Consider the following 12693-nt stretch of genomic DNA (forward strand, 5'->3'; position numbering starts at 1 on the left):
GCAGATAGTGGTCTAGTGTTCAGTATGGGCAGGGAGAAGAGGCGGAAGCGTTGGAACAGGAAGCTCCGGACACGTACACATGGGGCTGGGGCAGGGTTTGGGAAGTAGTTTTTAGGGGTGGGGTTTCTTTTAGGGCTCTGGGCGTGCGGGTCGGGTTACTTTTGGGCAGGAAGGCAGGGTTTTAGGACTCAGGACAGGGGAGGAGGTTGGGGTAGTTTTTAGGGCTGGGTTTGGGTGGAGGATTTAGTAGTGGGGCAGTTTTATGGCTCACTGCCGGGGGTACTTTTTTTAATAGGGGGACGGGGTTTTAGGCCTCAGGGCAGGGGAAGGGGTTTAGGTATTTTTAAACACAACAAAGGGAAAGTTTTAGGTGTCAGGGCAGGGGGGCTGCAGTCAGGGTCGTTTATGTAGGGAGCGGGGTTTTAGGCCTCGGGGGGAGGGGAAGGGGTTGTTTTAAGGGCAGGGCAGGTTTTAGGCCTCAGGGCGAGAGTGGGGGATAGAATTTCAGGGCTTAGGGCAGGGAGAGAGGGTCAGGGTAGTGGCGAACTTAACCACACATACCCACTTACCAATCAAGCCTTTTCAACAAAATTGTGTGGTAAAGGCTAGTGTAGTAAAGGAATATGTGGTAAAGACGCATTCATGGTTTGAGCTGCTTGGCAGAGGCATTTGTGGTTTAGCCATTCATGTCTTTGTCATACAACGGCCTGGAGCGATTGTACTGGATATTTCAACCACGTACGGAAAGACATTCAGAAGGGTCTTACTCTGTGGCGTGCCAGCAATTGACGTTATAGGGGAAATATCTAAGGTAGCTGATGATTGTGATTTATCCCACACAACAGGTATTGAGGTCTGAACAGGAGTGAAGTAGCAGTCTCATTTTGTAACTTGGGGGTGTGCTAGCTTCCGGAGTGCTTATGTTCTCCATTCCATTCTCATTAACTGCCTGAGCTGTAGCGCCTTGTGTCAGGCTGCATTATGTGGAGGTGGTCTTATTCTAAGGAGTTAGTCTATGAAGGCGTCCTCGTCTTCACTCTCTGCTTCATGCTTTGGTTTCCTTTTTTCAAAAATATTTTCCTTCTTATGTCCTGCTGTCCATCATCGGGTTAGCTCTATTGTTTTAGTCACTTTCCATCTCTTCTGCCTCCCATCATATTGTGTGCTCATCTACGAATAAGCCTTATTGCAGACCTTTAATGCTAACTTCTTTCCTTTACTTTTGTTTGCAACCTGCTCCCAAAGATTTAAAGCTTCAAATTGTGTATGTCTAGGCTGGAGACTAAAAATCATACAGTCTCCTTCTCACATTTTCTATTTTCAGGATGTGGAAAGTACAGCTCAAGGGGGAGCACAGTTCCCCCTCTTGCACAAGAGAAATATTATGTTCCTGTCCTGAAAAATGTCATTCATAGTCCAGCCATTGTATTTCAACCCTCTATTCCTACTACAATTCCCAACATGCACCACTTTGTGCCTCACTTCTCATTCATGCTTCGCATGTGCATAAATCCCGATTGATACTCAGGCAGTCTTCTCCGGGTTACTGCAACAGCCACCTCTTCTTCAGGAATCAGGATCAGGTTGAGGCCGGGTCAATTTGAGTACTGGGCCAAAACTTTCTGACCAATGAAGGTAAAGTAATGAGTTCTAAAGCAAGTTTACCCCATCCAAATAGGTCTCTTCAGTGCCGACTGGATCCAGTCGGAACCATCAGCTCTGCCACAAGACCTGTCAGCCCGAAAATCCATTTCTTTTTTTTACCTAAAGTGCATCTCCTACCCAGAGCGGGAGCTGTGTAGTCCCTGTACAGACTTTGGGGCTTCCCGACTGAACCCTTCTCTCTTTGTGCAGATCTTACATATTAGGTAAGAGCTGCGACATTCTCAGTAAGAATGACAGACATGGAGTAAAGTTTACTTACAAAATATAAAGCAGGAATTTACAAGCTGGGCCATCAATCAGGCACATAACACGAGTACAAAGTTCCGAATAAAATCCAGCATAGAGTTGCCTTCTAAGGTGAGGCGAAGGTGGTCTCTCTAACAGTGAATATGTGGGTCCTATCAAATAGGACTTTAAACAAAGGATTTCATGCAAACACGACACAAGAACATGGTTCACATGATGTGCACCAATGTGGAAAAAGCAAGAAGAAATGTTTCGCCACAGAATACATTTAAAGATTCTCTCATATTACATTTACATTAGATGTTGTGGTTCTCGGTCTATTCAGATAACATAAATGGATACATAGTATGTAAAATGGCGTGAGACAACCACGTTGTCCTTGGTTATGTACACCAAGTTTTATGTGGCTGGGAAAGCCATGATCTTTCAATGCAAGCTCGCAGATTATTATAACAGTGACGAGAACAGCAATAGTAATCACGTGGTGCAGTAAGAGGTCATTTCAAGATCGAAGAAAAAATAAAATTGGCCCATGTTGGCAAAAGCTTGATTTGTAGTGCATGAAACACTGCATTTCAATAAATGTGTTCCACGCTGCCATCACACCACGCCAAACTCAGCTGTGGTCCTGCACCACACATCCAATCTGCTAGAGCCGGAAAAGTGGTCCATTGAGATGGAAATCTGATAATTTGAAAGACTCCAGCCTATTTTAAGTCATTTTCGCGGTTACATTCCGTTTCTCCCACTGCCCTGCACTGGTTTGCAGAGGGGCATAAAACTAAAAAACATGCTGCAGCAGGCTTAGTAATAATGCACATGGCATAGGTCGAGAGACACACACATAACTAAGCCCCCGTCCCTTATTCAGCAGTCATTGCTTTCACACAAGCATACCTGTCAACCAGTGGCTCTTGACTTAGGGTCAGGCAATTGCCTTTTTTAGGGCGATGCCGGTTTGAAAAGGTTGTGACCTAATGCAAGTCCATTAAGGTTCACTGCTTTTGGCTAGAGCGTACATTTTTTAAAAACATGGTGACGTTCGCCAAATGAGGGTGAGCACTGAGCAGACTGTCCTGCACACGGGACGGGCAGGTGCACAGTCGTCTACAGGCCCCCAACAAGGGACCAAGCGCCTAAGGAGGGGCTCCCTCTGTAAACCGAACACATCAGGCTTGCCCCAGTCGCGTGCCTCCCCTGCCTCTCACGCGGCCGTACGTGCGCGCTCTCCTCGCCCTGTCACTGGAGCTTCTCGCCTTCAGCTGATGATGGGAGCGCGTGCCAGTGCTCGCGCGCAGCTGCCGTTCACGGCTGCGCGCGCGCCCCCGCAGCAGAGGCAGCAGCAGAGCCTGGAGTAATCACACACCGCCTTCTTCTCCTCCCCAGCCGCTGCCATTCTCTGCTGCCCTCTTTGCACACCGGGAACCGCCGCCCTCCACCCGGGGGGACACCATGGGTGAGTACACACCCAGTGGCACGGGGAACGAAGGGAGGGGATGGTGACAGGCATTTTACGATATCATTTCTGCGTCCAGTCGCCCCCTTCCCCATCCATCATAAGTTGTGCGGGCTGTGGTGTTAAGGTCGGTTGGAGCTCAGCGTTGTAAATATTGCTACGGTGGGGTGGGTGTTTTGCTACGACCCATAAGTGCTCTTGACAGTCTATGAGAGTGCACCGCATTTGCACATCCTCATGCTCTTCACATTCACTTCCTTATGCACAGCACATCCACTTCCCTATGTTGTACGTTTCACATCCACTTTCTCAGTGCAGTATCCCTTTTCACTTCCACTGCCCTTCCTTTCAGACCTTTATCTTCCCCCTCTCCACTGACCTCCTTTGCTACTCACCCCCCCAGCCTATGCACTCGTCTCCTTTCCACTTGCCCGTACCCACTCAATCTGCATGTCCCCACCCTAAGCAGTGCATTATCGCTGTTCCGTGTCTCTTCCAGTGTATTGTTTCTCCTCACTGTGTACTGTACGCCCCCCTTATAGTCCCATGCCATTATTCTTCCCTGTTTACGTCCCAGTACACCTTCCAAATGCTCTGTCCCTCCCTACAAATCACCACTTACTGTTTAATGCACACGTTCGCTGTGCGCCACTCCTCTCTGTGCAGTGCTAGCAAAATGCTCATCACCTTTGCTCTGAACTGTACCTCTATTTGAATTCTCTCTGGTTTACTGCAAGTCTTTGCTTTAGTGTGTCCCCATTCATCCTGAAGCAAGCGTACTGTAAATAAGTACATGTTGCTGTTAATGTCTGCCCATCCTGTCTTCATTACCTCAGCTGCTGTCTAAGGCCCTCCTAGGGTGGAGCAGCCCCCTCCCATTCCTTGCTTGGAATTTTTTTTCTCTTTCGTCGTCTTGTCAGTTGGTGATGACCTGAAACTTCCTCCTCCGGTCCTTTCGCCCTCCTCCTACCCAACGCGCATCCCAAGAGAGGGACTCGTACTGAGCATGCGATGCTTATACATCCTTTACCCCTAGGGAGACCCAGCAGCAAATCAGGTCGTGTCGGGATTCGCTGCTGCCTTTTCATGCTGTGTTAGTCGCATGTACATGTTGTTGCTGGTTGGTGGGTGAATCGGGGTGACATAACAAGAAACAGTGCCTTGCACAGGCCCGCTGAACGCGTTTTTGTAGCAACGGCGCGCACACTTTTGTCATATTTTCATCGAGTTTGATATGGAAACTTAAAACGCCTCTTCATTAAACCCCACTATAATCAGCATTCATAACATGACTCCACACTTACAGCCCCCATACGATTTGGAATACGGCCTTTTTAATTCTTTTAATGTAAGGGAAGGTGCTAATTATCGTATGCTCCTAATTTATATTCTAAAATCCCTTATTGTTAGGGTTGCATTGATGAGTCTTATTTAGTTTGATGGCAGTAAGGACCTTTACCAGTTTCTGCTTTAGTGGTACACAGGGTCTTTTAAGATGGGGTCAGCACCTCAATGGCCTTATAGCATATGGGGCACTTGTTTGAGCTCTAACGTGTATGTGATAACACACGTAATATTCATGTCCTCTTATATCGCTTCCTTTGCTGTGTTGTCTCAAACCCCCTGTATAAGACACACCACCTCTCATCCATTGCTGGGGGTTTCTTTTCTCTCTATGTGATAGGAAAGGCCCTTGCCTCCCCATTTGTTGAATTATATTAGCTCGAGGGCCAAGTACAACAGCTGTGGGGTTTCTCTCCAATCTGGCCTTATATTAAGGAAGCATCAGACATGGAAAAATCAAGAGAGGACGTAGTCTCAACCTAGAGTCGTGACTGAGGACAATATGAAAGCAATTTGTCTTTTGGGCGATTTGTGCATTAGTACTTCAAAACAAAGACAACGTATTTGTTCAGTGTAGCTTTTTATGGTGCAATGTAATGCACTACACTGCACAGGTATCTGTGGAATGAAATCAGTAGGTTATGGCCAATTACATTTTATTGGATAGTGGTGAGGGAGTGCAGTGTGTACCCTGAGATTTGAAGTCTGGTTGAGGGGTTGTCAAGTTGAAGGCTGATTTGTCGAGGTGATTTTCTGTTGCTTTCCAGTTGCTGGTATGTAATGAGTGTTGTTTGAGAGTGACTTTAATTTTGACAGGTCTTGGGCAGCCACCATGAAAACAGGGCTCTGGATTGTGCAGACTTTTGCGTGTATATTTTCATTGCTCTTCTGATTAATCTGCATCAGATTGTTGACTGGTTGTGAACATTAGCTCGTGTGCATCGCTCAGTACCTGGTGTGCTAATACAGGGTTGTCGCCATCAACACCAATCCAACAATAATCAGAAACTGCACCCTATTAACCGACATTCCTGAAACCAGCGCCTCTGCAAAGATCAAAACTCAACGTTGGCTCTGATCTTGTTTACGGCTGACGCCAACAAAGTTTCGGAGCAGATTTGAACAGCGTGTAGCTGGTGAACAAGTTCAAGTGCCTACTCCACTTGCTAAACACTGCCCGCACCACTAAGAACTGCATCCTAAACTTTGGGCCTTCTCCCATGATTATTATTGAGACAGTAATTCTTAGGAATCCGTGGTGTGACTTAGATGCACTCCAGCTACTTTGAAATACTGTTGTAAAGTTCACAGAAAGCTTTGGAGTATTGAGACACATGGGAGTTGCAATGCACTCTCAACTGACTGCAAATCAGTTCCTGATTTTCTCCTTTAAATCTATTGTCAGTAATGGAGTTTCGTTATTGTTATTAAGATATTATCAGTTGGCAGCTCCCCATTCCTTAATGTGTGTTACTTTTTCGCAGTATCTTTACAAGTTATGTTAACATTGATTGTGAAATGTAGAATCCAATTTGTAAAGCAATTTATACATTTAAGTTCAGCTTAGGTGTGCACTTAAATAAGTTTACTAGGGTAAATTTCCAATGAGAGTCAAATAATAATGATTGATGGAATTTTTCCCTTTTCAAATGTGATTTGCAACATTTCCACATGGAAATGAAAGCTTAGTGACATACTGCAAAAGTCGGTCATATCCCACATACTCTTAACTCCATTGAAGATTTCTATCCTCGGAACACTTTTCTAAATGTAATTCGTTCATTGGTCCTATGGATAAGCCAAAATTAAAGTAAATGTGAATACATCCATTTTCTGTGTGCAGAATTTGCCCCAGAGTGGAATACATGTGAGTATTCCTGGGAAGGTATTCTTTTAGAGTCCTGTGAAAGTTGAAAATGTCACTCCAGATATGGGAGTAATCCTGTACTCACTTTCTTCCCTGCCTTTTAAGAATTGCAAAAACAACAAGGTGATGATGGAATGCTAGAAGTAATCTCAGCCACTGGAAATCGCTCGGGCTGCACTCCAATCCATCATTTTTTTGCCCACCATACCACTTCAGTTTGGACCCAGCCATATGCAAATCAGCCATGAACCTGCTCCTCATGGGAATAGTCAAGCTCGAACTTCCAGGCCCCTAAGTGGGATGGGTATGCCCAGACGTGGGTCCGGTGCACACTGTGTCATTTAAGGTGACACATTAAAATATACAAAAAGTGATGGATGGAATGCTTGAATTAATCGCAGCTACTGGTGATTACTTAGGGCTGCATCCCAGTCCATCGTTATTTTGCACACCATGCCACCTCAGTTTGGACCCTGCTAAATGCAAATCAGTCTTCACTCTGATCCAGTGGGAACAGTCCAACCAAACTGCCAAGCCAGGCTCTGCTTGAACTGGAACACAAGCAACCCAGGGCTGGTTTCGCCCTAGTAATGGGCTCATCAGCCAGGTACAACTTTTTTTTAAAGACAATAACATTTATTGTACAAGAAAACTGAGGAAAAAAACATATTGAGTTTGTCTAAACAGTAACAAAGTTTTGGTAAATATAATTTATTATACCTGTTGTACATTCATTTGACAATTAAAAAAAAAAAGTGTGTGTGTATATATATATATATATATATATATATATATATATATATATATATATTGGAAAACCCAAGCCATTGTGAAATACTGAATCTGCGCTAACTTTAAAATTGTCAAAGTGCATCACATGACCAGTATCCAACCCTCCCTGCAAGATGGCCACTTGGAATATTCAATGCTTTCCTTTGACTTCGATCACCTTGTTGTTTGTTGCATTAAACTTGAAGTTGGAGCAAATTGTACCGACGTAAAGTAAGAATTTGATGGGTTGCGGCCTTTCCACCCAAGAGACCAGGATAAATGTTACAGGTCCTCCTCTAGAAGCAGGGTATTAAGTCCGATATCTCGTCCCCTTTGTTACCATTTATGTTTGGAGTTAGATTTTGGATTTTTTAGGCATTCACAAAGAAACCCACCAGCACCATTGTAAATCTGCAAATCGCAGCAATTAACAGGAATATGACTAGTAGACAAAATGCATTAACCCCTTCAGCGCGGCGCGAATTTTCGCGATGTGCTGAAGGTTCTAATGAGCCTATCGGCTCATGACGGAACCGTTCCGTTATGAGCATGGAAGGGGTTAATGAATATTTTTTTCCCCTGGGTGAAAAATGTAAAGGCCAGATTTACGACGTATTTTTGCATCACAAACCGGTTTGCGACCTGTTTGAGCATGCAAAAATACCTAAGGGCTGATACAAAACCTAATTAGCGAATCGCAATGTATTTGCGCCTCGCTATTGGGGCGTTTCAAGGGACCCCCTTCCTAATAGCGAGCCTAAGCCCTATATATGACTGTTTTGCAACTGCAATTGTGGTCGCAAAACAGTAGCAATTTACCACCAACTTCAAGTGGGTAGTAAAGCATTCACAAATGGGAAGAGGTCCCCAGGCGACCTCTTCCCCTTTGGGAATGCATGGGTAAATATTTTTTAAGGGCAGGCAGTGGTCCCAGGGACCACTGCCTGCCCTTAAATAAAGAAACAAAAAAAGTTTTTTTTTTTTTTTTTTAAATGCTGCCCGTTTTCCTTTAAGAAAAAAACGGGCTGCATTAAAAAAAATAGAAACCTGCTTTAATTAAAAACAGTCCCAGACATGGAGGTCTGCTGAGGCTAGCATGCCACCATTCCTGGGAGGGCCAGCCATTCCCAATGGGGTCGCAAATTGCAAGTGGCTCATTAATATTCATAAGCCTTGCATTTTGTGACCCCATTGGGAATCGCAAACAGTGTCCCTGACACTGTTTTTCGCAATTTGCGAGTCGCAAAAGCACCTGGTCGTTCATCTGGCACCAGGTGAGTTAATCAGATGGCAGTTTGCATTTGTGTCTTGCTTTTCCAGTTGTTGTAAATATTTTCCTTGTTTTGAAGCTGCATCTCCTGCTCGCTCGTGAAATGAGGGTGTTACTTTCCCTTTCAAACTCTGGAAAGGCCCTCACTCCTGCTATCAGGAGTAAGTTTGCTTGCTTTTATAGAATGGGATTTTGTGGGTATGAATTTCTAATTTCTCTTTGCTTTTCATGTGCCCATAGCTTCCCTGTAGCACACTTTTCTAACCCTTCATCTAAAATTACGATAGTGGAATATGTCATACTGGCAGATTTTTTTTTACCACTGTAACTGTACTCTTAAGTACCTGCAAATTTTGTAATTCGGGCCCACATTAAATACTAGCCATCTCCCGGGTATTGCATGTCCCAGACCTTCTCCTCAGTACTAATCCAATTACTGGTTCTTTTTAGAAATGGGCAGGGAATGGACTTGGAGTTCCTGACGGTGTCCATAATGCATATTAAAAGCACAGATGTTGTATTTAGATAATTATATATGTTGAGACAAAGCTTACATCAAGCACTCTCTACATATGTTGAACCATTTACCACAGTCATGTAAGAAACCATATAGCATAAGCTTATTGATGGATACAGAAAATTGACAAGTCCCATGCAATACACTTGGGCCCTGATTACGAGTTTGGCACACAGGTTACTCCACCACAAACGTGACGGATATCCTGTCTGCCATATTACGAGTTCCATTATATCAAGTGGAATATAATGGAACTCGTAATATGGCAGATGGAGTATCCATCATGTTTGTGATGGAGCAACCCGTCTGCCAAACTCATAATCATGCCCTTAGTATGTGCCATATATTTGCTCAGTGAGAAATAGTTTTCCTTTGGTATCTGTCATTTTCTTAAGTGCTTGTGAAGGACTGAATTCTTGGAGTGATTTATCATCCCTTATTTACCATTTGATGGTGGTTTGCCCTTTGTTAGGGGCTTCGGAAATAGGTTCTTGTTAGTATATGGAAAGGTCTGAAGAGGTTAGTACGTAGGACATATGTAGGCTTGTGATCATGATTGAAAGAGATCTTTGGACTGTTGAGGTGATTTAATCCTGCCGCTCGGACGGTGCTTCTGTGAAAGTTGCTGATCAATACATGGCAGAACTCTCCCTGTAAAACCTGTATGCCAAAAGAGGTATATTTTTAGTTAATTTAAAAAGCAATTACTAGTGGTGAGCAGTTGATCATTTAGTCCATTATGATCGTGGCGCAACCAGGGATAAGGGTTCTTTTTGCTTTCCTCATGGTCGACTCTGCAGGGTTTTAAACTTTCAGTTCCTTGTCTTAAAGAAGGGAGAAACTGGAAGGCGATAAGTGGAGTAGTGCCTTGCTGCCATGAAAATTAAGCCTAATGAGGGCAGCAACCCGATCAACAGTGAGTCAAGTTTCATTAACACACCCAAGCTGAAGCAGAAGGCTCCATTTTGTTAAAAAGAAGACAGCGCAATACCGGGTAGCCTCATCTTGAATATCAAAAAATTATTTAGGCTGCATCTTAAAACAACCCCTTCATACAGTTGTACATGTTTCCTTTTTTACGTTAAAACAGTTAGGTGTGGGATTTAGTCTATTGATTTGACATGCCATAGATATCAGCAATCGAGCTTCGCTGGTAGACCAAGGATACTTGTATTCCTGAAATCTTTTCTGTTAAAAAGCGAATTACATTTTAAGGGCAGTACAGCTCCATCGGTGAGGCCATAAGGTCATGTTGAGTGAGATTGAATCTTATTTATGTTTCTCTTTGTTGGCTTTTATGTTGCCACCAACTGAAGTTGGTCACCTTTTGGGCAAAAGCATTAACCGAAGAAAGAACCAGTCTTGTTAGTTTAATGTCTAGGATTTTTTTTTGGTGAACAAATTATTTGTGCAAGTAGATTTTTTCAAACCTGTTTAGTTTAGGCAGAGTTAAATTAATGTTATTTTTAGTGCACTGGGCACTTTTAATGCTGTATCTCTGTTTGTCTTATAGCAATTAATACAGCATGTTACCAGCCTCATAAAGAGCTGTCAGACCCCATTCTGTGCTGAGGCCACATTACGGGGTCTGACAAACTTTGAAAGAATCATGGCCACTTAATGGATCCAGGGTAGATGTTAGAAGATGGGTAATGTGTACAAGTATGGTACCTTTTTTGCGTTTTGCTAAAGATTGAACCAGATTTGTTTGCCAGAGCAGGCAATTTTTAACTCCTTGCCGAATTGACCAGAGCTGCTAGAATAGTATGGGAAGAGTACCTGGCCAGGCCTGCAGTCTGAGGTCTTGGTGATCCTAGGAAGTGGGGTAGAAACAGGTGGGGCTGGTTGAAGAAAGGCCAATTTGGAGTTTCTGCAGTGTATTAGACTCTACATGGAGAATGTCCTAGACCTTCGCTAACGGTGATAGGCAAATGGGAAAGGACTGAGGCAAAGATATGTCAGCCGATGGACATGGTTTAATACCCATAATATTAAAGCCAAGCATAATGTAGCACCTATTTTTTGGTTAAACAATGAACCATTGAAGTTACTAGCTTTATTGTTTTTTGATAAGCACAACAAATATGTGGTGTCAGATCAATATGTGCCAGTCGTAGTGAAACCGGTTTTCTGAACAGACAGTAGGCAAGAACTCAAGTACACCAAACTGGATGTTATTACCTTACTGTTACACATTTACAGTTATGCAACCAGCATTTCTCCACATTCTCCTTTATCTTGAAGGGTGTGAACCTATGCATGTGCAGCTGGCATAGACCACTTCGAGGTTGAAGGATCCATCATTCGTTGCCACTGTACTGTGATCCACCAAGTAGCAAAAAGATGCCAATGTATATGCATCATCTTCCCTTTGCAATGTTGTGCATGTAGGCTCAGTATACAGTACGTAACAGTCAGCTAGACTATGCTTCCAACCATCAGACTCTGTTTTGTAAAATTGCTTTATAGTTGCTATCCTAGATCATGTGTAGATACGCAGCACGTAGATATCCAGCATCTAAATGATAACAAGAGCAGGAGTATGGTCTTTCTAGCCAAAAAGTATTTAGAGCTGCCGGTTATCTTTTTTAAAAATAAAAAATAAAGGGCTTTCTGTGTGCATCGTTAAGGAACCAGATGGTGGGAACGAACCTCTCCTTAGAAATTGTACACTTTCTAATCACATTTTCAGTTACATTGAAAGTGAATCTCTGGCCCCTTTTTACCTTGTTGATTTCAAATGACAAGAGATGACGTGACTTCCATACAAAGTTGTGAGATTATTTACCACTTACCCACCTCGGTATTCCTTAGCCTACCAAGGTGCAAGCCAATTCATATTTCTTGATTTCCCGAATTTGTGGATGCATTCTGTAAGCAGGAACACATGTATGCAAGAACTGGACTGAGTCCACCAAACTAGTTATACATATTTAAAAGAATCAGTAGCTGTCGGAGGTTGGGAAAGAACGTGTGTAGCTAGAAGGGAACTTTGGAAGGCTCATCATAACACAGTGCCAATTTGAGTTGGGGGACTGGAGTTGTTCTTCGTGGTCTTTAAAGTCTTTCTTTATCATCTGCCTAGGACTCGTGCTCAGTATGGTATGTTTAATATTAAATATTGATGCTATCAATTTGTTCAGTCTTCCTTCTTTCATAAAAGTAGATTTTGTCGTCTTGAAACCCCGTTACGCTCCTCTCACTTCACCTCCAAGAAATACTTTTGTTATAGGGATGGCTTTCTCCATACTTTCATCAAGCTACAAACCCCTAATGTAGCTGGGTGAATGACATCTATGTGGGGTTACATGACCGGGAAGGGGAAGAGTAATGTTTTGCAGATCAGGGTTTGACTGTTTTATGCATTTTAAAAGCTGTAGATGATTCTACCTCTTCTTGTCCTCTGAAAAAGGAAGTAGAATAGGATTGAATGGACTTCTGCCAATCAGTGTTCTAGCCACACCGTTTTTCTAATTCCTCCTTTTTCAACAATTTTTTTTATTTCGTTTGGATGTTCCATTTTATGTTATTAAAATTCATGGCAGCATTTAATTACG

General features: G+C 43.2%; 1 protein-coding gene across 3 annotated transcripts in view; it reads left to right on the plus strand.

The window, feature by feature from the left end:
* Positions 1-3165: 3165 nt before the first annotated feature.
* RAP1GDS1 (Rap1 GTPase-GDP dissociation stimulator 1) overlaps positions 3166-12693 on the plus strand; it is an 892032-nt gene continuing 882504 nt past the window's right edge. Inside the window, exon 1 of one of the 3 annotated variants that reach the window (XM_086961955.1) lies at positions 3166-3367. In XM_086961955.1, the coding sequence (XP_086818081.1) occupies positions 3364-3367 (4 nt within the window). In that variant the 5' untranslated portion in view covers positions 3166-3363. The remainder of the gene's footprint in view (positions 3368-12693) is intronic. The other 2 variants (XM_086961956.1, XM_086961958.1) reach the window with 2 other exon arrangements.

The sequence above is a fragment of the Lissotriton vulgaris genome, chromosome 3_1 (genome assembly GCF_964263255.1).
Source record: "Lissotriton vulgaris chromosome 3_1, aLisVul1.2, whole genome shotgun sequence".
Lineage (NCBI taxonomy): Eukaryota > Metazoa > Chordata > Amphibia > Caudata > Salamandridae > Lissotriton > Lissotriton vulgaris.